Source organism: Melozone crissalis, unplaced genomic scaffold (genome assembly GCF_028551555.1).
Source record: "Melozone crissalis strain CALT ecotype California unplaced genomic scaffold, PUWL_Pcris_2 ptg000008l_1, whole genome shotgun sequence".
NCBI lineage: Eukaryota > Metazoa > Chordata > Aves > Passeriformes > Passerellidae > Melozone > Melozone crissalis.
The window spans coordinates 14,330,787-14,356,629 of NW_026535786.1; the positions used below are offsets into that span (position 1 = coordinate 14,330,787).

Genomic DNA, 25,843 nt, shown 5'->3' on the forward strand with positions numbered 1-25,843 from the left:
AATGGGGCAAGGAGGGCGCGGAGGAGCCGCGGCCGCCACACGTGCGGCGCTCCGGGCCCGCCGCGCTGGAAGTGCGTCAGAGCGGGCGCGGCTGCGAGCGCGGCCCCGAGCCCCGCCCGGGAAGGGAAGCGGAAGCGCGGCGGACGCGGAGCTGCCCTGGGTGATGTCGCCAGACCGGCGCCGACCGGGACCGTCTGTCCGGGCGGGGCTGGCGGCGGCTCTGCGGCTGTGCCCGTGAGTGCGCTGCGGTGCTGGGCACAGCCCGGCCTGCGCTGTGCGGGAGCCGGGCGGGGGCGGTGGATGCCGGGCGGAGCGCGGTGCCGGAATCCCGGCTGCCTGCCGTGGGGCGGGAGAGGCGGGAGAGGCAGGCTCTCCTCCCGGTACGGGCACGGCACTGCGTCCCGGGCACTGGGGCCGCGGCCCCCGCTCGCAGCGCTCTGCGCCCCGCTCCGAGCCCGACAATCCCTCGGGGCCGCCTCCGCCCTGGGAGGGCCCGGCTGCGATCGCGGGGGAGACACCCTGGAGATGTGCGCGCCCCGCTTCGCCTCCCTCTGCTGCCATAGCCAGAACCCTGGGTTGGCTGTTCGGCAGTGGGAAGATGCTGATGTAGATCAGCTCCCGGCTGGGGCCGGCGTAGCCGCGCTTATCTTCCCTTTCTCTCTCCTTGCCTTTTCTCCCAGCGGAAATTATACTTAGATGCTCTTACGGCTCTCTCTGTCCTCATGTCAGCCTATATTAGCCCTCAATGTGAGCTTGGATACTTGGGTGTTGTGTGTTGTGTTGTGTTGTGTTGTTTTCCCCGGGCTAATGAATGTACTTAGTAAGTCGCGTTTCACAATTACTCCTTGTGGGCGCGATCGTTTTCAAATTATTATCAATTACGAACCTGTAAAAGGAGTTAAGTAGTGGGTGTGTATGTGGCAGGCTGAAGTTACTTACGTGGGTATGTTTGCGCTAGTTTGATTCACTAGTGCGGCTCAGTAGTCACTACGGGAATGTAGGAGCCAAAGCGTTACCTGCTGGCAGCTGAAAAGTGAGTGCTGGCACGTTTGAGCCTTCATCTCAGGTGTCATCTCAGCATCAGTCAGGTGCCAGAGTTCCGTCTTAAAATTGTGCCTCAGTGCGTGGCTGTAAGAGCTGTGTGACAGTAAGTCTTGTGTGTAGCAGCTCAGAATTCACTGAACTGCAAGGGCTGTATTATTCGGGGAGAGGGAGGGTTTTTGTTTGTAATGGTTGGGGTTTTGGAGGGTTAGGGGCATTGTGGTTTGAGAAGCTTTGTCTTTTTTCTTTTTTACATAAATATTTACCAGTATCTCTGAAAGGATCGGTTATACATTCCCTGCTACAAATTTGCTTTTAGTCTAGATAAAGAAATAACACTTTTCAGAAAGACTGATTTCCTCTCTGCACTTGGAAATTTGTCCTTGCAATTTCCAAAATGCAAGATCACAAGTCAGTTGGATCAAAATAGTAGAGAAGGTGTTTTCACCTTGAATTGTTGGAAGAGGTTTGTCTCACTGTGAGTATCTGCACGGCCTTATTGCATGCAGGTAGCAAAAGAGGGAGTGTTTGAGTGAGAAATCTGTTTTTCTTTTGTCTGCTGCTGTTATTGCATTGCAGTCTTGTGAAAGGTCTCTATGGGACAATTACTGAACAGCTGGTGACCTGGTTTGATTTTTTTTTTTCTTTAAAGCACCTGGAAGACTCCGGTGAAAATTGGAGTGTGACAAGTTAGCAGAGGAAGGGAGTTGCTGTTTCCATTCCATGGATCCCTTGGGTGCTCCTTCCCAGTTTGTGGATGTTGATAGTCTGCCAGGCTGGAGTGATGCCTATGAGGCCAAGCAGCTGGATTGTCACCAAAGTCCCGTTGAAAAAGCTCAAGTTGATGTTAGATCACCTTTTCCATACAGGAAAGACATCAATGAAAAAATAATCTTGTGGTAAGTTCGATGTGGTTCTCGTGTGTCTGTCATCACTTCTCCATTTACTGCAGGATCCATATCTTCATGTAATGATCACTTCTGTAGAATAAAACTTCTAAATCCTCTTTTCTTGAATCAAAAATTACAGATCTGAGAATAACGTAATATTTTTGTTCACGGTAACTTTTAAAGTGTGGGATTTTGCTCCACCATAGGTTGTGCTCATAGGTAGTCCTTGATGCAGCAGACTGGAGCTGTACTTCCTACATACTGTGTGCTTAGTATCAAAATCTAGTTGGGCACTTGGATATGAGGGTTTTATTTAAACCTCATTCACCTTTATTTACCTTTTTACTGTAATTGCTAGTGTTATTCTGATTTCACTTTTCTGTTTTAAATCAGCATTTCTTTCTTTTCTGTGATTCTCATGGCTTGCTTTTGGCTCTTCCTACCCCTCCTTCCTCCATTCTGTGTTTTGTCTCCATGACTTTCTTCCAAAATCCATTGATAAAGTACAGTATGCTGTACTTACTCCATCAGTGTTCCTTTCCTGTAACTCAGATACTAAGGCTTCTCTTTAGATGAATAACACCTAACTTAATCAGTGTGAAGGGAGAAGGATTTCTCAGGGATGCAGATTCAGGGATCAGCCTGAACCTCTCTCTGGTTAATATATGCAGGAAATGGGACTCTTCATGCATTTCCTGAACTCAATTAAATAAAGAGAGGAGTAAAACAGAGTAAAGAAAGAGAGGAGTAAAAGGTTAAACATCTCTTATGGCTTGGGCAAATGTGTGCAATTTCAACTGTTAGTTTAGTTGCTCCCTGTGCGTGGGAATCTTTATTTCCCTTCCTACGCTCTTTGATCCCAAAATCCCAGATGGCTGCTGCTGTGACAAAAAGCAGGTCAAAGTTCTGCTACTCCATTGTCTCTTATGCATCTGTGACTTGTTTATCTTCTGCATGTCTGATCTTTGGACAGCAGAATGAACATGATGAACTTGAGGGTTCACCATTTGGGAGCAAAAAGAAGAGAACTTGTCCAGCTGCAGCATCACTCTAGACCCACAGTGGTCTGAGGAACAGCAGTTGTAAGGTGCCATGGATAGTCTGTCTGCAAAAAAAAAAGGAAGTACATTGAAAAAGTTGTTTAAGTTTTGAAAATAATATAACACAAGGACCGTCCTCTTATCCCCAAGAGAAAATATGTGGGTTTTTGGAAGTGTTGCACGCCATCAGTTTAACAAGCTGCTTTGCATGTTTGCTGCCTGAGCTGCCCTACATACAGCTACAACAACACTGCCTTTCTACAAACATCCCCAGTTACTGCTGGGGCTGGGACTCTTGGGGGGCTGAGTTTTGCAAGCAGTCTGTCTCCATCAGGGAGAGGCCAGAGCTAATTCGGCTTGGTGAGCACGTCAGGGTGCACTGTGCTGTGTGGGCACTGGAGTCCTGTTAATGCCTTTCCTGGAACTTGGCATTTCTTGCTTGTCAGCACTGATTTGAGAATATCCTGCTCAGTTGTACATTCAGGCTGCAATGAACTGTTTCCTCAGGAAAGGAGATGTGGCGTTACTGAACTGCACGGCCATCGTCAACACTAGCAATGAGACTCTCACGGATAAGAACCCTGTGTCTGAAAGTATATTCATGCATGCTGGGCCTGACCTGAAGGATGAGCTCCAGAAGCTCAAAGGTAAGTGACCAGAGACATTTTTATCTTATTGAAATCTCCTGTCCTTGCATAGTGCAAAACATCAGGATTGGGGCACAAACAGAAAAGGTAGAGCTTTTCCCAGCCCCCAACAGCTGATAGTAACATGAAAAAAATGGGGGAAACACCTGCCAGTCCAGTCTCTTTTTGCTGCTCACATTACAGATAATTGAAAGTCTGTGGCACATATTTGATTTTATGAGCCCTTACTTTGTGATACAGTAATTCCCATTGCTATCTGAAGCCACTTTGAGCAGTTAGCTTATCAGAGCTTTTGCTCAAGGGAGCAGTCTTGCACATCTTGAGATTTTAGCCTGTTCACTGTGTATACATAATGAAAGACAGAAACTGAAGTTCACCATTGAAGAAATTAAGTGGATTACGCCATGCACTTTGTGTATCCTCTTTCTTTCAGGATATTAATATACACGCAGCCTTTCAGAAAGATATAATAATAATAGATGGATTGATAAAACACTACATGGCTAAATAAAGTCTTTGTGACTTCTTAAGTTGGTTGGTTCATTTGTCTCTTGTGTACAACAAATGACTTTATTGGAAAGCTACAAGAGCAGCCTTAATGCAAGGCTGTTCTAGAAATTGATGAGGTTTTCCTAGAGTCTTTATTAACAGAGTTTATTGCTGATAATGGGAGATGAATACTCAGCCTTTTTTTTTCATCTAACAGGCACTGGGAATAATAGTTTCCTTATTTTGTGTGTGACAAACAAAAGTTTATAGTTATCCAAGGTCACACAGAAGTCTAATATGGTTTACAGATTAAAATTCACATCTCTAGGAACTATGGTACTGAACTGAATTTTGTGGTCTCTGTGTGGTACTGCTCACTCTGAATAACAGCTTGGTCTCCCTACATAGTAACAAAATGGATATAGGAGAGCCATATTTCTAATATAAACTCTCAGGAGCTTAAATTGCAATTGAATAGAAGTCCTGTTTCTATAAAATCATCCTTTGCTTGCTTTTTTTGAGTAACCTAAAAATTAAACAGAAGGAAGAGTAGCCATTTTATAACAGAGCAAAAAGTCAGTGTGTGCTGTGGGTGGAAATTAAAATACCATAGGTGCTCTAGAATAGTTAGGGCCCCACATTATACGCAAAACTCTTCTAAAATACACTTGGGTTTCTTGTGTGGACTGAGAGGTGGGAAGAGAGGGCCTGCATTTCAAGGAGTCTAAAGTCTGAGATCTGTCAGCTCTGTAGGGAGCTGTTGTGCTCAGCTTCTTAAATTCCCTTTTACCCTGCTGAGTTATGCGTAGTTTTGCGTCTTCTACCACAGTGAAAACACTGTGTCTTCTCCCTGTAATGCATTCTGCAGGTTCACAACTCCCTATGAAGACACTTCTCTTTTAATCTTGTGCCAAGAGTTTTATGGAAATCAGTTCTTCTGTGACACCCTACTGACATGTTGTGTGGGGGAGGAAAGAGAGGCTGGGTTACAGATTTGGCATTTAAGCACCCATAGTGTGTTTGTCACAGTAGCAGAAGTAGAGGGAGAGCTTAGTTAAAAAATCAGTTTAGGATTCATTTGTCATCTCTGCTTCCTTTTTTGCCCTCTTTCCCACTTAGCCTTGACATTTTTTCATTGGAGAATGTGCTGAAAAAGGGAAAATGCATGGTCTATGTTCTGAAGCTGTAAAATATATTTTCAGTTAAGTCTCTCCTGCTTTATTCCTGCTGCTTGGTATATATTCACATTTCATAGATTCCAAGAAAAATCATGACCTGAAAGCATGTGACATGCTGACTCTTCAAAGGCCTGTGCCTTCTTTAAGGCTCAGCTAACTTGTACGTTCCTGGGAGCAGAATGAGTTTTGGTTAATGCAGAAATACTACAGCCAGGGGCAGGCTTGCAGATGAAGTGCTATTGATAGAAGCTTGCTTATCAACAAATACATGTTGCAGTCTAATAAAGACCTTTTGTGGCACTTACAGCTCTGGTGATGCTTTTTCTCTGCCACACACATGATGTAGACAATTTAGACTTTCCATTTTAAACTTGAGAAAGCTATTCTAAAAGCTGAAATCTTATCAGATAAAAAATAGGATCTTGACTTTGTTCCCAGTTTTGCCACAGACCTTGACTTGTGCAGCTCCCCTCATCTTGTAACTTAAAATAAGAGTAATATATACTGCTCATTTTGGTTTTATAAGTTGTATAGACATCTCCAGGCAGAATGCCTTGGGAAGTGATCTGAGTATAGCTAAAGTTTACCAATGCTACATCTGCTTCCCTGAATTTATTGGTTTCCCTACTGAATTCACAAGTATTCCTCAATCAAACTGGCCTTCATTGTTTTTTCACAAGTTTTTCCTACAGGCCTTTGCTTGCTCCTCGCTGGTTGTGAGGGGACTGCAGAGGAAGAAAAGTAACTTAGTATCTGATACATTGTTTTGGATTTGGCTTTCCTTTTTCCATATTGTGCTTATTTAATCACTCTCTTGAGCTGTCTTAGAGGCTGTGCAGGAATTCAGAAGAGTATGCTTAGTTTTAGTATGGTGTTTTCTTCCTTCTGATTAACCCAGAAGAAGCACAGTGGAGGTCTATAGAAGCTAATGATGTGATTTGTTGGATCAAAAATGTTACAAGATGCGGGCTTCAAGACAGCAGCGTGGTTGCCATTAAAAAGATACTCTTGAAGTTTTGGATGAGGAAGATTCTCAACCTGGAGTGTCTCTTCCCATAAAATACGTTTTCATGCATGTTGCTAGCTTGCCTGAGCACTCTGAGGAAAGAGTGGAGTGGGAGAGATGAACATTAACCTGTTCAGTGGGCAGCTTAAGCCAAGCTGCTGCAGCACTGCTGCCTGAACGCTGCCTGCAGCTGCTTCTTCTGGCTCATTCCCTGTTGTGGCCACCAGCAACTTAAAAGGCAATCAGGATGAGAGCTAATCTAGTGAAAATGCTGGTTTTCAGTCAGATCGGAAAGCTGGAGTGCAGCAGTACAAGCAGAAGGAAGCAGGTTGGAAAACACTTGTCTTTGAGGGTAGGGAAAGAGAGAGGCTAGAAGTACTTCTTCAGCTGTCCAGACCTGGAGTGTACTAGATTTAGGTGAAGAAGGGAAAGTTTAGCAGACTTTTCTTCTGTATGCTAAAGGAAAACCAGACATCAAACACAGAATCTGTCCCTAGAGTGTATAACTGGAGGGTGCTGTGAATGGAACAATTACATGGATTGCTTGAACTTCCTTTCCTTGAGACTAGACAACTGGTCTGTCCAGAGAGTTTGAGCTGCATGAGGATCATATGTCTGCCTTGTGGACATGAAGAAACATGCTAAACAAAGCAAGCTACCTCATTCTGAGAGCATAAATTAAACAAATGTATTATCTATTCAGTTTTAATAGCTTTGCCAACAACTGGTTTATTTGATTCAGGAGACTTGTGGTCACTTTATCCACAAATCAGTCTCCTCAAACCAATTTTATTGCTGTATGGTATACTTGTGCATCTGTTCTCTGCACATTACTAAATCATTTCTTCCTTTGCTCTGTAAGTAGTGTAGTAAGCACTGCAATTAAGACAGAATTTGTAGCAGTATCTCGTAAGTCCTTATACACATAGTTTTAAAATTTAAAATTGAGAGGAATTTAAAATTGAGAGGAATTTAAAATTAAAATTTTAAATTTAAATTTTAAAATTGAGAGGAACAAGCACAGTTCTCACTTCCTCAGCCTGACTAGGTGCTAAGCAGCTGGTATGAGTTCGGATGTTACCCTTAATATTTGATGTCTAGAACACTGACTTCTGTGTATGAAGTGGAGTTGTCTGACTGGAGGAAGACAAGGGCTGGAACACTTGTGCCTTTCTTGCCATGGCATGTGCACTCACCCTGCTGTTCTGTTGGTGGCAGGCTGCAGGACAGGCGAGGCCAAGCTGACGAAGGGGTTTAACCTGGCAGCGCGTTTCATCATCCACACGGTGGGCCCCAAGTACAAGAGCCGGTACCGCACGGCGGCCGAGAGCTCCCTGTACAGCTGCTACCGCAACGTCCTGCAGCTCGCCAAGTAAGCACTGCACTGCACAGCACAGCCCACACCGGGCTCCAGCTGGGACACACAGCCTGGAAACCCGGCTCTGCACAAAGATCTCACCTCTGAGAGCGTCTTCTCGTGTTTGCTGGGTCTGGTTAAGGACATGAAAACAGGAGTGGCTTCACCGTGTGCTTCGTGCTTTGCTTATCTCTGCTGTGGTGTAGGGAAAATGCACAGAGAGATCTGAGCTGGTTCAAGCCCTGAAACGGGGTAGCTGGATCTGTGCAGCATTCGGTTCTTCAAAGGAGAAACATTAATAATTGCTTTGGGTTCGGTGCTGGAGCTTGCTCCAGCAGCAGCTCCATGTGTGTCTGCAGCCATGGGGACACACCCACAGGCAGATCTGACTGCTGTGTCTGTGTGTTTGGCTTCTCTGCCCTTGTGCAACAGGCAGCTAAAATTCCGAGTTAGGTTATAAGGTTACTTTTAAATCTACAGTTGCAGGATCTAGGTTTGTAGTTTTTTCCCCTTCCGTCTGCGGTATTTTCTACTTCCTCTTAACTAAGAGGGGTTTTCTTCCTATTTTTCTGTGTTCTGTTCTTCTCCTGTGGCAGCTGTTGTAGTGGTAGCAGTCACAAAATACACCTGAGGAAGAGCAGTGTCAGAAAGCATACCTAACAATTTTTTAGGGTTGGGAAGATCAATTCTTCCAAGGTTGGACTTTGTGTTGCAGTGCAATATTTGTGGTGGTGTTCGCAGGGGTCCCAGGATGAGGGAAGAGATGAGGATCTGACTCCATGTTTCAGAAGGCTGATTTATTCTTTTATGATATATATTATATTAAAAGAAAATGATGTATTAAAACTATACTAAAAGAATAGAAGAAAGGATTTCATCAGAAGGCTAGGAAGGAATAGAAAAGAAAAGAATGATAATAAAATCTTGTGACTGACCAGAGAGTCTGAGCCAGCTCACAGTGATTGGCCATTAATTAAAAACAACCACATGAGACCAATCAAAGATCCACTTGTTGCATTCCACAGCAGCAGATAATTATTGTTTACATTTTGTTCCTGAGCCTCGCAGCTTCTCAGGAGAAAAGATCCTAATGAAAGGATTTTTCATAAAATATGTCTGTGACCCAATAGTAACTGTTTCAAGCTCAAGATTACAGCTATGATTTTTAGCGTGTGCCAGTTCTGTTCTGCCTCAGAAGTTACTAGCAAATTCAGGCCTGGATTGAAACATGTTAAAAACTATGTTAAAATTCTTATACTTCTGCATGCTGAGTGTCTTTCAGTCAATCTGTTTTCCAGAGTAACTTTTGATGCTTGTGAAATTGTCTACCATCTTTGAGCTTGCTCAAACTCCTTTGATTACTGTTTGCAACAGCTCTGCTTTACTCTTTTGAAAATATGGCTCGGTGCTGGAATCATCTTACTGGTTCTAAAGTGTGTGTCACTCCATTCTGGTGGTTGTCTAATCATACTTAAGATGGAGTAAGCCACATTGGCCTGTGTCCAGACCTCTAACAAAACAAAATCATTGGTCAGGTGAAGAAACAGGAGTGTGTATGTATTGAAAAGCACCTTCTTTTTCCCTCCTTCTCCTTACTGTCAGTCCTAAACAGGAACAAAAGTATTTTGAGCAAGGATTGCAGGGAGTTGGAGGGAAGAACTTAATTCAGGATATGAGGAACTGTAGGAACAGCATAACTGAGGTGGAAGGAGAAATCTGAAAATGAGCACCAGAGGAACCAGTGGGGAATAATTAATGGTTCTTTCCATCTCTGTTTAATGAGGGTGTGTGCATCTTGCCAGGGAAGAATCCTCCTGCAAAAACCTGAAAGAGGATTACTGCTGTTTAGAGCCAGAAAAGAAATTAATGGTGCTCCCTACTGCCCTGACAGACTTCTGTTTGCAGCTGGCTGTCTATTCATTTGTTTCTCTTTTTCTGGATTCCAGGGAACAGGCAATGTGCTCCGTAGGATTTTGTGTCATTAATACTCTGAAAAGATGCTACCCCTTGGAGGATGCAACCCACATAGCGCTGCGTAAGTGTGTTGGAAAACAGCACAAACTGGGTGGCAGCAGGTCACTTACCTCTGACAGACTGCTCTTGAAATGGAGAAACCTTTTTTAGGGGTCTGTGGTTCATTAGGGCCTGTAAAAAGACAAGGCATTCCATGGCTGATCAGAAAATGGAAGATAAAAACAAATTATCCTTTTTCTCAGTAAAGATTCCTGGGATTTCATCAGTAAAGATCCATGGGAATCTGTTCTGGAACTTATATTTTTCAATGCATTAATTTATAATCTGGAAAAGATGCTAAACATTAGGCAACAGAGGTTGCTGGTAATAAAAGTTTGTTCAGAAGAGCCAAGATGAGGCCTTACTGTTAAATACTTGTAGGCAGATTAGAGCAACAGTGAATTTCATCTGCTGTTTTAGTGTCATCAGCACATCCAAATGTAAAGTGATATCCTTCCCCCACTGACCCACTCCTACAGGCTTCTGCCTTCACATGCAAAATGATGGGCTGATTATAGGCAGCAAAACATTGAGATGATAATACTTCCATGAAAAACAGCAAGCTGAGTAAGACACAACAAAATTAAGAATGTTTTGCAATCAATCAGTGCTTTGTTCACCCTTTAAAGCTGCAGAGTCAGAAATAATACAGTAGACAGAAAAGTTTAGGAGGTCAACAAGAAAAGAAAAAAGCAAGAAATAGTGAAATGAGCTCAAGGCTTTTTCAGACTGGAATATACCTGACTTGAGGGGGAGTGTGATAGATGTCTGTAAACTCATGAGTGGCATGGGAATGGTGAAAAGAATCAGCTGTTCACTGTCCCCAGAATAAGAGCCATCAAATATGCCAGTTCAGAACAATCAAAGAGAAATGGTTCTTATGCTTGTTATTTGTTTTATGGAAATTCTTACTAAGAAGCATTGCTAAAACTTTTCAAATTGCCTTGTTCTTGAGAGGAAACTATATTAAGGGAAAAATGAAGATCACTGAAAACAAATCAGAAAACATCCTAGGCTGAAAATATAGAAAAGTGCTCAAACAAGAATATTATATACTCTTGTATATGCTGGTTCCTATTTTCCCCCATCTCTTCTGGCTTTTTCACATGTTCAGATGCATTCAGAACTGTTTGCTGTGAAACTGCACAAATCATTTGTTGTGTAATGTCGCAGGTCAACATGATTACACAGGAATTTGTGTACAGTAGTACACAGGAAGTATTTGAAAATAGCTCCTTTTTCCCCCTCTGCTGTTTCTTGAGCTCCCAAAAAACATTCTCTGTAAATAACTTCTTTTATTGCTATCTTCTGTTGTCTCTGTAAGTCTGTGTGATAATTGATAAAATACTCCCGTACCAACGAATTTGTTTGGACACTTTCTCTCATGATTTACAAATAGAAATTTTATATATTTTTGGCATAGCTGACCCCAGAGGTTTTGTGTTGCTGACCCTGCCTTGAACCAGCTTCTGCTGTAGCTTCCTTATATTGCTTTGCTGATAACTTTAGGCACAGTGGCTTGTTTTAAGAATGCCTGGTTTTAGCAGTTTGCACAGGACTCCAAAGGAAGGATTTGGCTTGATTTTTCAAGGCCTTTGAACCACATTTCACAGTCTAAGGAATGCCTAGTAAGCTAAATTGAGAGAGATTCATTCTGTATTTGTGTGTCTCTAAAGTCAGCATCAGGAGAGAGTGGAGATGGTACTTCCAATATGGCAAGCCACCCATTTGGTTTGTTAAATGACCACTTAATCCACTCCATTGCCTACAGCCTATGGAGCTGTTTAGTATGAGGAGAGATGTATGAGATGTATCTCTTGTCTACACTGTGAGTTCTTCACTTGTAGCTGTGTGTGTAGATTTCTCCTTCTGTTTTGCTAACTACCTTTAATCTGCTTCCTTGCAGGCACAGTTAGGAGGTTTCTGGAGGTTCATGGAGAGACTCTGGAGAAGGTGGTGTTTGCTGTCTCTGAGCTTGAAGAGGTATCTTGGCATTCATTCCACCAAAATTCCTGGGCATGACTGATCTTCTGTGCAGCAGTAAACCTGGATTTGGATTTCCCCTTCAGATCACATAGACTTTTGGTCTTGCAGCATTCTTCTGCCTCCTTCTTAGCATAGCCCCTCTTCCAGAACTCTTCATGCTCTTAGCAGTCACTATGGACACTTGAGAATCTTTCTGCTTCTGTCTTCTGTGTTGCTGAGCTGTGGACAGGGAGCAGTAGGGGAGGTGATAGCATGCAATTGTGCTGGATGTTATCTGTTAGCCAGAAAGGAAGTTCCTCACACAAAGTTTCCTCCTTACACAAAGATCTGCTTGAAGAGGGCCATTTCAGGTTCCCTACAGATCACCAACAAACATCTGAAATGCAGCCTGCTGGCTTGTTGGAATAGCAAACTTGACATTTAATGATCTGTGTTCTGAGAGATGCAGGCAATCTGAATATTGACTTTCCTTGTACATCAAACTTCTTTCTGAGCAGAACACCCATGCTGTGCTCAGGTTCTATGGTATATGGATAAGGAAAATAACTAATTCATTGGGGGTCATAAAACTGCTGATCAGTTGAGAGAACCCCATGAAGTAATACATTCTGTAGAGATTTTCACTATTTTCCTTCACGTGGCGGGGAATTTTCTTGTTTGGCTGGTGCTTTTTCTTTTCTCCCAGGCAGATCACTAAAGGTGGTCTACATAGTGGTACATTTTAGCATAAGCAACATTTGCTCAAAAATCTGTTGTCTGTGCATATTTTAACTTCATTACAAAGCTAAAGTATCTGCAATCTACCTGAATTCGTGCAGGTTTTAGCAAAGTCCTCTCAAAGTCATTTGCCAGTGTGGCAAAAAAACCCAAAAAGTTAACCTTTATCAAGATTACCTGATAAAGTACTCCCAGCCCAAATTAAGCATTGAGGGAGGCAGTACTATGCCTCCAAGCTGCTGACAAGTTCCCTGCTACAAAGGCAGACACCGTTTAAGTGAAGAGCACGGATGTGTGATAGACCCTTCATGCATTTTTGTTATTTGTAGGCCACTTACCAGAAGTTGCTGCCTCTGTACTTCCCGAGGTCGTTGGAAGAAGAGGTGCAGTCCCTGCCTTACCTCCCTGCAGACATTGGCAATGCAGAAGGGGAGCCAGTAGTACCGGAGAGGCAGATCAGGATCACTGAAAAGCCAGGTGTTCCAGATGGTGAGTGTGGAGCTGGACTTGGGAATAAGTGTCTCTCTGGGAAAGTCAGTGGGAAAAAACAGAAAAGGAAGGAGAGAAATGTTTTCCTACCTCAATTCACCTAAGTCAGGTTACAATGATTCCAGTTCTCAAGCTGCCTCGTTGGCTTCTTGTGTTCCCCAGCAGTAACTGCAGTAGAGCTGTTCTGTCTTTTCCTTTCTTGGTGGAACAGGTGGGGGATTCATTCCCTTTGTAAATTTTCCCCAAAGTTATTAGGAACTTTGAAGGTGTTCTTGCAGAATCTGGTGCAACCCCTAATTGAAAAAGGTATTATGGTTAATGGTCTGTCTTGTGTATTAGCAAAGTGTTATGTATTAGCAAGTGTTGTCTCAAATGATACAATTGTATTGATACAGCAGGGATACAGTGCATCCATCTAGTAAATGGGCAATGAAAACTAGCAGAAACTCCCTAAAACATATAAAATAACTAGAGGAACCCAGAGAACAGTACTTGGAGGTGGCTATCAAAGTTCAGTGAAAGTCTCTTTGTAAAGAGGTTGCCTAGATGTCAGGGTGGAGGTGAGATACGTGTAGCAAAACAATTTAATATATTAACTGACAGACACATTCTGCCTTACTTGTTGAGCAGTGATGTGCAAGTTTTAGAGCCTTAAACCATCCAAAGCAGATAACTGGGAATTAATTTCAATTTTCTGCTTTTGCATAGCCATTTGGGATATGAATATTTGATATTTGCTGCTGTGGCTGATCACAGTGTGATCAGTGTGAGGTATTCAACCACTAGCTAATAATTTGTGAAATTACTGGATTTGCATAGTTGTATAGAGGAGTCCTGCACTCTTGTTCCATTGCTACTATAGCATGTAATGCTAAAAGGGGAAACTCAGTTCCTGTCTAGATTGCCCAGAGAGACAATGCTAGAAGTCTTAGCAACATGCCTGGGTGACATCAATTCAGTGGAGCATTCTGGTATTGTCACCAGGAATTGAGCCTGTGCTCTTCTATTTCATCACCCAATTGTGTTGTAAACAATACTATGAAAATAGCTACACTCAGATCACTACAGCATTTGTTCAGGAAGTGTCAGTGATACAAGAAATGGGCCCTTTCTACATTACAGCTTCTAAATTTAATAATTTAAATTTAGCTGCAGCATCTGTGCCTCTGGGCACTAATTTTTCCCTTTTTGAGAAGTAGGATGATTGTAAAGCTCAAGTAAAGCTGAAGCACTCTCTCCAGAACTTGTTTTTTGGGAAAGTAAACCCTTTGTTATCACTGATTACTAGACTTCCCAGTTAGTTTCCAGGCAAACCAGCACTTTAAGGCAGTGGTTCTCAATCACTGCTGTGATCTGCCAGTGGTACTGGTGAGGTGTCAGAGCCACATCAGGTACCTCGGGGGCTTTGTGTTAGTCTGTAGCACAATGACTGTGTTGTTTCACTGGGACATGTACCAATTCATCAGCAGCATTGCTGTCCTGTGCACAGCCCAAACATTTGATGCCATCTTTGTTTCCACTGCAGATGCTTCAGATGAAGAGGGTCTGGAGGCAGATCTGTCTTTCATTGGGTCCCATGCTTTTGCCCGCATGGAGGGGGACGTTGATAAACAGAGGCGCCTCATCCTTCAGGGACAGTTGTCAGAGGCAGCTCTGCAGAAACAGCACCAGAGGAAGTGAGAATTTGCTTGTTCATGTGAATATTTGTGTTAGTTAGGACCAACCCTTATGAATGATAGCTTTGTTTATCTGCAAAGCCTCATCTTCCAGCAAGCAAATACAGGTAAAGCCTGGTGTCACCCTGGATTGATGTAGTAGCCTCTTTGGCCTGAAGGGAGAAGGGATGGGGCAGTAAGAGAAAGAGGGAAGCTTGTGATGAACCCTTTAGCACACCCAATGCATCCAGCCAGCTGCCTTACCTGTTTGCCACAAGATGTCACTGTTTTGTCACCACTTTTAGTAGTGGGATCATCTGCTTTTGATACTGCCCACTTGTTCCTGAGGCTCTGCGCAGATAGCAAAACACTTTTCTTCCATTTGATAAATAAAAGAAGGCTCAGGCTTTCTCCCCCTCCCTGCCCTGGTAACCTTAATGTGCATGATCACTTCTCTAGAAGGTAATTCCATGCTGGACACCTCTCAAGGCTCAGTGTTGGCTTGTTTTGTCAGATGAGGCACTAAGTTGTTAGTGAAACTGGTTGTTGCATAGTTGTCTTCAACATCTAGGCTTTTAAAGGAAATTTTCTTTTTTTTCCTGTCTTTTAAATACTGACATATTTAGATGGAAAAACCTCTGAGATATTTTCAGCCCAAATGCAATGCCTCTACAGTTACCAGTTGATATATATTAATATGTATTAATTGCCCAAGTGAAAATCATTAGGTATGCAACTAAAACACTAAATTATATTCTTTAACACTTCTTTCTTTAAAAACTTTATAGTTGTTCCATAGGTCAGAAAACAGCAACCTCAGAGAGGGCTCAGTCAGAAAAAGCTTGTTTGTCCTTCCCTTCCCATATACCTCTTCAGGCTTATACTGCTAATCCAAAGGGGGATTAGATCTGACCAGATGTTTTTGACTTTCTAGTTATAATCGCTGGCTGTGTCAGGCAAGAGCTGAAGACCTCTCTGACATTGCTTCCCTTAAAGCTTTGTACCAGACAGGTAAGTTTGGGGTACTGATGACTGACCTATGAAATAAAATTATTTTCTTTGGACTTGCCTATACAATAGGTCATGTTGGAAGCATAGCTGTGTTTCTGGAGAGAATCTGTTCAGCACTTTGGCTATCTGTTAGGCCTCATGAAAATCCAGAGCTTACCTCTATCTTTGTGTAAATACCGAGGTTGTGTGATGCCTTCTGCTCAGTAGCTGCAAATTTCAATTCTTTTGTTTGCCTTAGACAAGGCTCTGTGAGCTGCAGGAGGTCCATGAGGCATGCTCTGGGAATCTGTGCATTGGAGTTCAGAGCCTGGTTTCTACGAAACATTTTGCTTTGGTGGTAGAATTGCAAGTGAAGTGAACATAAAAACCATGTTATTATTTGATATTTAAGTAAATATAGAGTACACAGGCAACATAAAATTGCAGTCCTTAAATTTCTCAGATACATGGGTTTTTTAATCAGAATAGGTACTGTTATAGTGAGAGCAGTAACTAATCATATTTCCTCTGCTGGAAACCAGATGCATTGCAAAAGTTGTGAGCTGAGGCTCTTTCTCCCTGGATTGAAAGGGCCCAGCTACAAAACCTGGCATGGCTGAGAGAAGTTGAGACATCTTTATTTCTTTTGTAGGTGTAGATAACTGTGGCCGCACTGTGATGGTGGTGGTTGGAAGGAATATCCCTGTGACATTGATAGACATGGAGAAGGTAAGGCTCTGTAAAACTAGAGTTGTGTAGGTTACATATGAATGTTTTGGATGGAAAAGTCTGATTGTAAGGGTAATTCAGCTTTAATGCTGGAAACATCATTTGTAGGACTTAAGATGTTAACTGGAAAGTATTTATATAGGCAGATGAAAATGTAAACCCTTAGAGAGCTATGTGTGCATTGGGCTGACACATTTTAATTAGGCAATTTTTAGAAAAAACAGGGCTAGTATGAACTCCTTTTTCTTCTCAAGAAGAAGGAGAGTTACCATGCTTCTATAACTGCCAAGATGTAAAGAGTGAAACATAATGAGTTAAATGTAGTTTTTCAGGGAAATAGCAAGAATGTATCTCCATCTGTGAGGTCAGATAGACAAAAGACTTCCAAGTTATTACAGTCAGGTTGAAGACTTGGAATGTTGGCCTTGCTTTTGTAGCTGAAATGCAATGCCATCCAGGCTCATGATTCCTGATTTTTAGATGAAATAGGAGAAGTATATTAAGATGTAGTGCAACTGTGAAAGAGTTCTTTGCAAATATAAATTTTGTTTCTTTCTGCCTCAGGCTCTTCTGTATTTCATCCATGTCATGGATCATATTGCAGTGAAGGAATATGTCTTGGTGTACTTCCATACACTCACAAATGATTACAATCAACTAGACTCAAACTTCCTGAAGAAACTCTATGATGTTGTTGATGCCAAGTGAGTGTCAATAGAAAAGAACATGTTCCAGTCTTCCTCTGTGCTATGCAAATATTTGTCATTCCCTGTATCTGATTTCCCATTTATTTCTGAGAGAGTTTGGCTGGGACAAAGACCCAAATAACTAACAAAGGCAAGAAGAAGGAAGAGGTGTTTTCTTTCCTTTTCAAGTCCATCTTTTTAACCAGAAGTTCTGTCCTCTGCAGTCTCCCTCTGGAGCTCTTAGGGAGGCACTCTGCTTGTTTTGTCTGTCACAATCCAGAGCTGGAGCTTTTGGAGCCTGGCCTTGTTAAAGTGTGTTCCTGGTTGTGAGAGGAGAGGTTTGGGTAACAGTGGCAGTCAAAATTTGTCCTTAACTTTCTTTCACTTCCTACTTGAAAGACTGAAGGCTGTCATGTCTTTAACTGAAAAGTAACCATTCTGCTTTTTAAAAAAAAAATTTCTTTTCCCTTTACATTTGCTTTTTGGTGTCTGCCCTTACATGAGATCTAACTTTATAAAATTACATCACAGACACTTAAGAAAAATGGTCTCTTTTGACAGTTATTTTGTGTAGATGACTTTAGTTAGAATTCACTTTTAAATTTTTTTTTCCTTCTCTAAACCAGGTACAAGAGGAACTTGAAGGCATTGTATTTTGTCCACCCAACATTTCGTTCAAAGGTAAGGTAAATCTTCCAAAAGAAAAATGTATCTTGCATGTTGGTGGAGTAGCACTTAAGCCTGTAGCATGGAGAACATGGAGATGTACAGAAGATTCCCAAAATTAGGCAGTATCTTCTGGATCCACTGTTAGAACTTGAAATTCATCCCATCTTTGGTCTGGCTGCAGTCTTCCAGCCTTTGTGATAGCTGAACCCCAGTGCTGTGCACGCTGTCTGTGCTCTTACCAGAGAGAGGTGGAAGCTTTGAATTGTGTCTCTTCAAAAGGGAAACATCTTGTCATTTTTCCTGCTGGCAGGGTCACAAACCATGACCAAACACTCAGGGAATTCTTTTTAGTGTAGTTCATCTCCTAGCAGTTTCACCTTTTCTTTCACCACAAGAGGTACCACGTGTGTCCTGTGTGTCACTTCAGAGCTGCCCTGGGAGGGGCAGAGAGCAGTCTCAGGCAGCAGTGGGATTAGTCAGGGTTACAGTGGAGAGCAGCAAAGAAAGGTGAGAAGAATGCCTTTGATGGAGTGCAGAAAAAATCCTGTTAATCCATCAGGAGACAAAAAAACTGAACTTGTCATGCACTAAGCTATTACCCTTGGCTGGGATCTGTGTGGGGCAACAGAAGATGGAGCTGGTTCCCTTCTGGACCTCACATCCACTACTCCTAGTGCAGCAGTATGAGTACTTCAGGTTGACTAAGTGGCAGCAGCAGCCCTTCCTAGAATTTTTGTTTGTCCAGTTAAAACAGAAATCTGATCCTCCATGTTCACATCAGATTAACCTCTGTGTTTATTCTGCTTTTTGCTGACATTAATCAAATCTGAGAAAATTATATGCCTGGAAAAACACATCTGTTTGCACATGTTCAGCAAGAATTTATTTGACTGCTAAATTTCCAAAGAGTCTTTTTTTTTGCCTGTGCACAGCTGGGACACCATGAGACTTGGAGCTTCCTTGTTTTTATGGAGATAAGACTGAGGCATCCCAGCAGTGTAGGTTCCAGTTTCTGTTAGGTTATTTGTTACTCTCGCAGGATACAGATCAGAGGTCTGTGTCCTAGAATTAGACCTTCCAGCTCTGATGCTCATAAAAATGTAGAAGCTGGCACAGAGCATTACTAAGGTCACAGAGTTGAGTGGAAAAGCTGAACCTAGGAAGTACTAGTGTTTTAGATTCTCAGCAGCACTTCACCCCCCCTTCTCTCTTCCCATGCCTTTCTATTTAGTTGAGAAATATTTTTCTTGTTGTTGGAGGATGACAACTCATCCTCACTGGTGTCTGTTGCCATCTTGTCTGTCCCTTTGGAAACTGCAGTGGGACTCAGCAGATCTGTAGGCAAAACAGATGGTTGGTGGGAAGCAGGGAGGGTGAGAGACACAGAGTTCTCTAACTTGCTGGAAATAGTATTGGTTTGTATCCTATTCTGGCAGCACAGCTGGAGGTAAAAGAGAATGTGTATCCATGTCTTTCTGACAGTCTTTTCTATAACTGGAAGGCAAGCAGGATTGCTTCTGACTGTTGCATGGACAATCAGCTTATGCAACATGATGGGGAATATGCAGCAGAAAGCATGGTGAAGAAGATGGCTGCTAAGAGGGAATGATTTTTCTCTCCTCCTTTTTTTTTGGCTCTTTCAGGACTCTTGTCCCCATTGAAGATTGCTAGCTCAAAAGCTTCAAATTTCTTCCAAAATGTTTGGCACATTCATCTTCCTATTTGGATTCCTTCCTTCCTTCCTTCCTTCCTTCCTTTCCTTCCTTCCTTTCCTTCCTTCCTTTCCTTCCTTCCTTTCCTTCCTTCCTTCCCTCCCTCCCTCCCTCCCTCCAAGTAGTAGGAAATATCCCATGCCTCACATTCAGGAGGAAGTTCTGTACATTCACATGACTTCCCAAACACATCACCCTCATACACAGATCTTAAATGTCTGGTATAAATTGTCCCTTTCACAGCAGGGCTGAATCCTGGCACAGTGGATGGCTGCCATCTGTTAGAGTCACTTCTGCTGATTTATGGGCTAAAAGGGATCAAAAGGCTTTTCATCATGTCTTCTGGAAAATCATGTCCTTAGAAAACCAGCAGAGTTCTCCATGTACTTTATGGTGCCAACAATGATTCTTTGTTTGGTTTCTAGGTGTGAACCTGTTGTAAACTGTGCGGTTCTGAGGGTAATGGCCTGTCCAGAATACATGGAGGGAAGGTTCAGCAGTTGTCCTAAAGCACAGAGGAAATGAAGCAGGGTGAGCCACTGTGCACACATTTCTGTACAGTGCTCCTGCCTTTCCTCATGCTTTGATTGTTCCTGTGATCTGTGAAATGGAGCTGTGCTTGTCATGAAATCACAGCATAGATGTCAGCAGTTTTGTAGGTTGGAGTGGCTCTTGCTGCATGAGCACTCTGCTGCGAGGCCTCAGATCAAGGCACCCATGAAGTGCCATCACAAGTTCCTTTGTACTCATGCATCCCAAATTCCTCCTACTTGGTTTTGATAAAGCTGCTGATAGATAAATAAAGGGCTTTTGGAGGCATTTTTATGTGAATCCTCTCAGCTCCTCTCTTCTGAGAGCTCTCCAAATAAACTTTTTCAGAGCTTGCATTCTGAACTGAACTATAAATTGCTGGATCTGAAACAGTCTCAGCCAGAGTAATTCTGTTTTCATTACTGGCTGTGAATCAAGAATGTTTCACAGCTGAAACATACCCAAAGACTCAAATTAGATACTCATAATCATCACACTCTTTGTATTTATCATGAACAATTTTTGGTTTGTTTTTCTGTAATGGTCCTAAAAGCAGTTTCTTGAGATCAGACGTCGGTGGAAGGGTTGCTGCAAATCACTTAGGTTTTCTCTACACAACCTCCTTCCAATTGGAATAAAATTTCCCAGGTTTTAGTAAATTTCTCTTTGTGGTATGCCCAAATTATGAGATTAGAGACACAGCTAATCTGTGTTACTGGCTTTTTGTGGGAGACACCTCATACATTTAACTGTGGGTTTATAGCTTGGCAGAGTGATTCTGACAGCCTTCTATTTAGATTCAGAATATCAGGAGAAGAAAAATGAAGGGAAACTTCAGCACATGTCTTCTTGATTTTTAACTTTCTTTGGCTGCTCTGGTACAACTTCCTCTACTTTCAGTGCATTAAAAGTTTAATTTAATTTAAAGTTCCATGTCCTGTTACCAGTAAGAAAATAGAGCTGCCCTTGTATTACTGTTTCTATAACCTGTGATTATCAAGAATAGAGGTAATAGAAAAATTCTCCAGAAATATTTCTGCCCCTCTCCCTTCTCTCTGTGCTCCTGAGTAATGCCAAGCTGCAGTGGCTTGTATAGTGAGAGGAAGGAGGGGAAAAAGGAAAAACACTTTTCCCAACAGCAGTTTTTGTGATGGCTGCAAAAATATCCCCTATTAGGATTTTATGCATTAAACATCCATAGCAATTATGTTTAATGAGTGTTATTCGTAACACACCTTGAAATCCATGCTACTTTGTTGCAAGATTGAGAAGGTATTTTTCACTCATTAATCTCTCACTTAGTGTCACTCATAAGAGGTCTTGTTAGAACAATAATGGATGCCAGTAAAATCTGTCTCCCTGCTTTCTGCTAACATAAATCTCTAATTTTTCCCTTAAACTGATTAATTTATTCCAAATGTTCTGTCGTGTTCTTTACCTCCTTTTCTCTTTTTCATTGTTCCTTTCTCATTAAAATAAGCTGTTCTGAGGAGACAGCACAGTAATTCCAGGACAGTTTTTAGGAATTGACTTTCTCTTTAATGTTGTATTCAGACAGATCATTTTTATTGACTTAATCTTAGAGTTTATTTTAAACTCTTGCTTTCCTCAAGGCTTTTCTTGCAGTGTTGCTTCTTTTTGTTAACTTCCTGCAGTCAAAGCAAAATTATCAAACAGAATGACAGGATGGTCAAGGTTGGAAAGGACCCTGGAGGTCATCTGCTCTGACCTCTGGCTGAAGAAGAGTCAGGAAGATCTGGTTGCTCAGGAACATGTGATTGATCCCTACTATAAGCATTTGTGACCTGTAGAACAGGTTTTTTCTTTTCCTTCAGTCTGCCAGGAAAAGAATAGAAAAGAAATAAACAATAAGTAATACAGTACTTAATTTTGGAGAAGGTGGATTGAAAACCTAAAGCTTGTGCAGTCAATCTAAGCAGGGTTAGATTGCTGTCTTACTGGTCTTCAAAAACAAAAATTCCCTATCCTCTTTGTACCCAAAACAGAGGTGTGACTATTTAGAGTAAAATCTTGTAGAATAAGTTGATAGGCTTATTCTTGTAGAGTTTAATTAATAAGGCTTTGATAAAAAAGGTGGTAAAACAAAAGCTCACTCAGACAACCCAAAGCGGGAGGGAGATTTCAGTACAATCTTTGAAAAGCCAAAAGTCTCCCTTTCTCTCACTCTATTTGGCCTTTCTTTCAAGTGAAGACTTGAATGTAAAGGGTTGAAAATCCTTCTGACAGAGTCAAATAGGTAATTTTCTGAACTGGCTAAGCTTGGAGTGAAAACATGCCACTATCCTGATGGGGTTTTGAGGAAAAATAGCAGAATAGCTGTCACTCTAAGACTGGAAAAAGGGACCTTAAGCTGACATTTGGGGAGGAGTGTAGAGTCAGAAAACACCAGCTTGAAGCTCTCAAGACACTGCTTGCCAGCAATTGGTGGTGCATATTTCCTGATCTTGTTGTGTTATGGCAATGATTTTAGTGTTTCAAGTTCAACTCGAGCCTGATTCACTGTGGAGTATTACATTGAACTTGAAGATTTTGAAGCAGCGCCTTGTTAATTGCTTTTTTTTGGGTTTTATTTTCAGGTCTCAGCATGGTTTTTCACAACCTTTACAGTCTCAGGGCTAAAGGACAAACTCCACTATGTGGAAAGCCTTCAGCAGTTGTTCACAGCCATACCCCCCGAACAGATTGACCTTCCCCCTTTCGTGCTCGAGTACGACGCCAGGGTAAGTGACTGCCTGTGGCCACCATGAAACTCTGCCCTAAGAGCAGCCCTTGTGCTGCTCCCCTTCTGGTCTGCAAGTCTTTAAGGGCACTGACTTCCACACCTTAAGAATGGGGAGAAGGAAGAGGGAAGGTTTCTGGAGAGTCTGTGTTGTTCTGTGAGTAATGATTCCCTGAATTTTTTGTCTACATCACCCCAAGCAGAGGGCTTGGCTAAGAAGGAGGGCTGCTTCCCCATTAGAGCAGTCTCCTGTTGCATAAAAGGCAGCCTACCCTTCTTCAGCCAAGAACTGTAATATAACACACTAACAGCCTGTGGACAAGATGAAATTTGTGTTAGCTGCTGCACACCTTATACTGACTGGAAAAAGAAATGGTAGCTGTGTTTTGTCTTCCCTGCCCCACATGCTAACAAAGCATTCAGGAAAAGTAAAAAAAAAAAAAAAAAAACAAAAACAGCAGGGAAAAATGGAACAGTAGAAAAGTGTCCTGCCTTTGTATAGGACTTTCTTCCTCTTCCCTTCTGCTCCTCAGGTCTCTAACCAAATGGTGGCATGAATGTGGCTTGCGTTGGCAAAATCCTTCCAAAGACTATGTGATGTAACTCCAAAGGAGTAGCCAGAGCTGTGTGTCTGCATTAATTAGTAGCTGTGTCTGAGTCACTGGTTGTACCAACATCCGTGGCTTCCTGGTGTCACAGCCTTGGCTTAATGGCAAAAGTTTAACTTGCACCTCCTGCTTATGCTTAAAACACAGGCAAAAGCAAGGCCTGTGTTTGCTTGTTTAGCAGCACAGTCCTCTCCTGGGTGACTTGTGGCACTCACTGTACCCAGGGAAAACAAAACCTAATATCTAATTATTTGTGCCTCTGTGACACTGTCACTGCAACAAGGTGTATTGGAGAAGGCTTCTGTTCAACTGCTTGTTCTGTTCTCATTGCAGGAAAATGGGCCTTACTATTCCTCTTATCCTCCATCCCCTGACTTGTGATCTGCAGTCCTGTGATGCTGCCAGTTCCCCATGGATCCAGTGACCTGATGCCTGCCAAAACCTGTGCATTTACCCATGTACAGAATTCAGAGAGAGGGTTTTCCTCCCCCAGCTCTGGTATTTTTTTACTGATGAGATATTTTCAAGCACTCAAGCAATCAGAGAACTTTATGCCACTGTGAACTGTACGACTATTTCAAATATATTTATCCAATGGAAAAGCTGATTTAAAGATCACTAGATGCATTTGTTTGTTTGTTTTGTTGTTATTGCTGCTGTTATCGTTGTTTTTTGAAGCTGTTACATTATTTTTCTGAAGAGACTTTCTCTTTTCTGGGAAATCCATCAAAAGCACTTGATCATATTTTTAACTATTACTATTTTCCAGCTCTGTTTGTAATACCCATTTCTGACTGGTCTGTACAAGTATTGTGTAGTACCAGCCTGACACATCACTCATCATGTGGTCTGTGTTTCACATCTGATTACTTTCCCTTTCTGTTAGTACTGATTACTTTAGTCTTGACCCAGCAAAACTATCTGGAATTGGGAATGCCATGTCTGCAGGCTGACAGAGCACTACAGCCAAGCCAACATTACTCCAGGATTTAGTCCCACAAACTGCTAGGAGCCTTGAAAAAGTCCCTGTCAGTTTTCATTGGATGATGTGAAGGACCATGTCAGGATGCCACTACCCTCCCAGTAAGAATAAAACTGAAAAGCATTTGTGGTTTCTTTTCTCTAACTGTACTCATTTATGTTCTCCTTTGCCATGGCCAGGTATGTTGGTATAAGTGGATGCCATCTGCCTAAACTGGGCTTGTAGGGGAGGGGAAATGGTGGCTCCAATCCCAGCCTCTGGTGGCAGAGATTGTTTCTTGGAGGTATCAGAGTCCCTCTGATTTCCTGTTACACTCATGACATGTGCCAGAGAGCTTAGCCACAGGTTACTTGAGGAACTGGAGGTGAAAAGTGTTTCAGAGCTGCCCATGGAAAGCTAAAGGAGGAGGGAGAAGGCTCCCTTGTAAAACATAATCAGGGATGGCAGACCCAAGTGCAGAAGAACTAAATCCTTGGTAGGAAGAATGTCACAACACTACTGAATGTGAAAATGATGGTATGATTTTCATTATTTGATTCTAGCTGCTTTCCTGCTCCAACTTGTATCTGCTACTCTCTGTTTACCAAAATTAATTTCCACTTCTGCAATAACTGCCTTATTTAAGCATTAGCAGAAGTCATTGTGAGATCTCCTAGGAGGTGGCTATTCATGCCTGTTGAGCTGGTTGGAAATTATACCCCTGTCTTGTTTAAAGATACTGTAAACTGATGGGATAAGCAGGGAAAAAAATTCTTTCTTGGTCATCTAATTGCATGTCATGATTTCTGTTTGCAGTCAGAGAGTTTGGAGTGTGGTCTAAGACAGGCCATACTGAGTTCCTTTTGTTTCCCACCTTTGCCTCCTGGCTCAGTGTTGTGTTTATCCTGCACGTATCCTCACATATTGGGATATCTGTTGCTATGTCAGTCACAGATTACAGTAATCACTTGCCTGGGCTGTAACAGTTGTGAATATACAACATATAAAAAGCAAGTGGGTTTGCTTTCCAAGTGTCCCTCAGGGTCCTGAAGTGATTCCATAATCACATCCAAGGTGCTGCTAAAACCTGGAAACTCCAGCGCAATGGAAAACTCCCTTGGTGCTAATACTGGGGAGCAGTGCACCTTATGGTCTGTTCACATGGGATTGATTCAGCACTGCCCTGGTGGCTTTGGGCAAAGAAAAAGCAGCAGTCTGTACAGAGCAGGCACCACGTGTCCCTCCCGCCCCTTTTCACCTGGCTGTTCACAGCTGCCCTTGCCCAGTGACTTTTATAGCCAGCCCTGAATTTTCCATGCTTCTCTAACGATTTGTGCAGCTTTCCACCCCCGTGAACCATCTGCTGTTTTTCACACCCCTGGCTTTTCCAGTGGGGCTGCTGCAGAATTGCCTGCGAGCGCTTAATGGGCAGATTAAAGGTGATTCAGAGCTTATTGTGGAAACCAAACTCTCAGCTTGACAGTTTTTAGATGTTTTCTGTCCCTTTAGCTCACAGATGGCTCAGAGTCATAAAACCTAAGCAGTTCTTGTTGGGACTCAGTCTGCACGTTTTCCAAACGTGCAGTCATTTTCAGAAATTATTTGGCTCAGTGAAGTGTGAATGTGCCTCCAGAGCACTTGCAGAGCAGAAAGGAGATTTTGGCACTGTGCATCTTATTGTGTATATTTTTCCCTTGAAAGACTTTGCT

General features: G+C 42.4%; 1 protein-coding gene across 1 annotated transcript; it reads left to right on the forward strand.

Annotated features, from left to right (window-relative positions):
• Positions 1–125: 125 nt before the first annotated feature.
• On the forward strand, positions 126–24,379 carry GDAP2 (ganglioside induced differentiation associated protein 2). The gene is made up of 14 exons (XM_054269803.1): positions 126–234; positions 1,694–1,940; positions 3,479–3,618; positions 7,510–7,663; positions 9,595–9,683; positions 11,568–11,644; positions 12,694–12,853; positions 14,379–14,529; positions 15,443–15,519; positions 16,151–16,227; positions 16,792–16,931; positions 17,540–17,594; positions 22,423–22,566; positions 23,507–24,379. The coding sequence occupies exons 2-14, from the start codon at positions 1,765–1,767 to the stop codon at positions 23,552–23,554; spliced, it is 1,488 nt and encodes a 495-aa protein (XP_054125778.1). The 5' UTR covers positions 126–234; positions 1,694–1,764; the 3' UTR covers positions 23,555–24,379.
• The last annotated feature ends 1,464 nt before the right edge of the window (positions 24,380–25,843 follow it).

Excerpts from the sequence above, each read along its gene's own strand:
- GDAP2 (XM_054269803.1), top strand. The coding sequence starts at position 1,765 with ATGGATCCCTTGGGTGCTCCTTCCCAGTTTGTGGATGTTGATAGTCTG. Across the intron at positions 3,619-7,509 it reads TGAGCTCCAGAAGCTCAAAG|GCTGCAGGACAGGCGAGGCC; the intron begins GTAAGTGACCAG and ends TGTTGGTGGCAG. Across the intron at positions 14,530-15,442 it reads CAGAAACAGCACCAGAGGAA|TTATAATCGCTGGCTGTGTC; the intron begins GTGAGAATTTGC and ends TTGACTTTCTAG.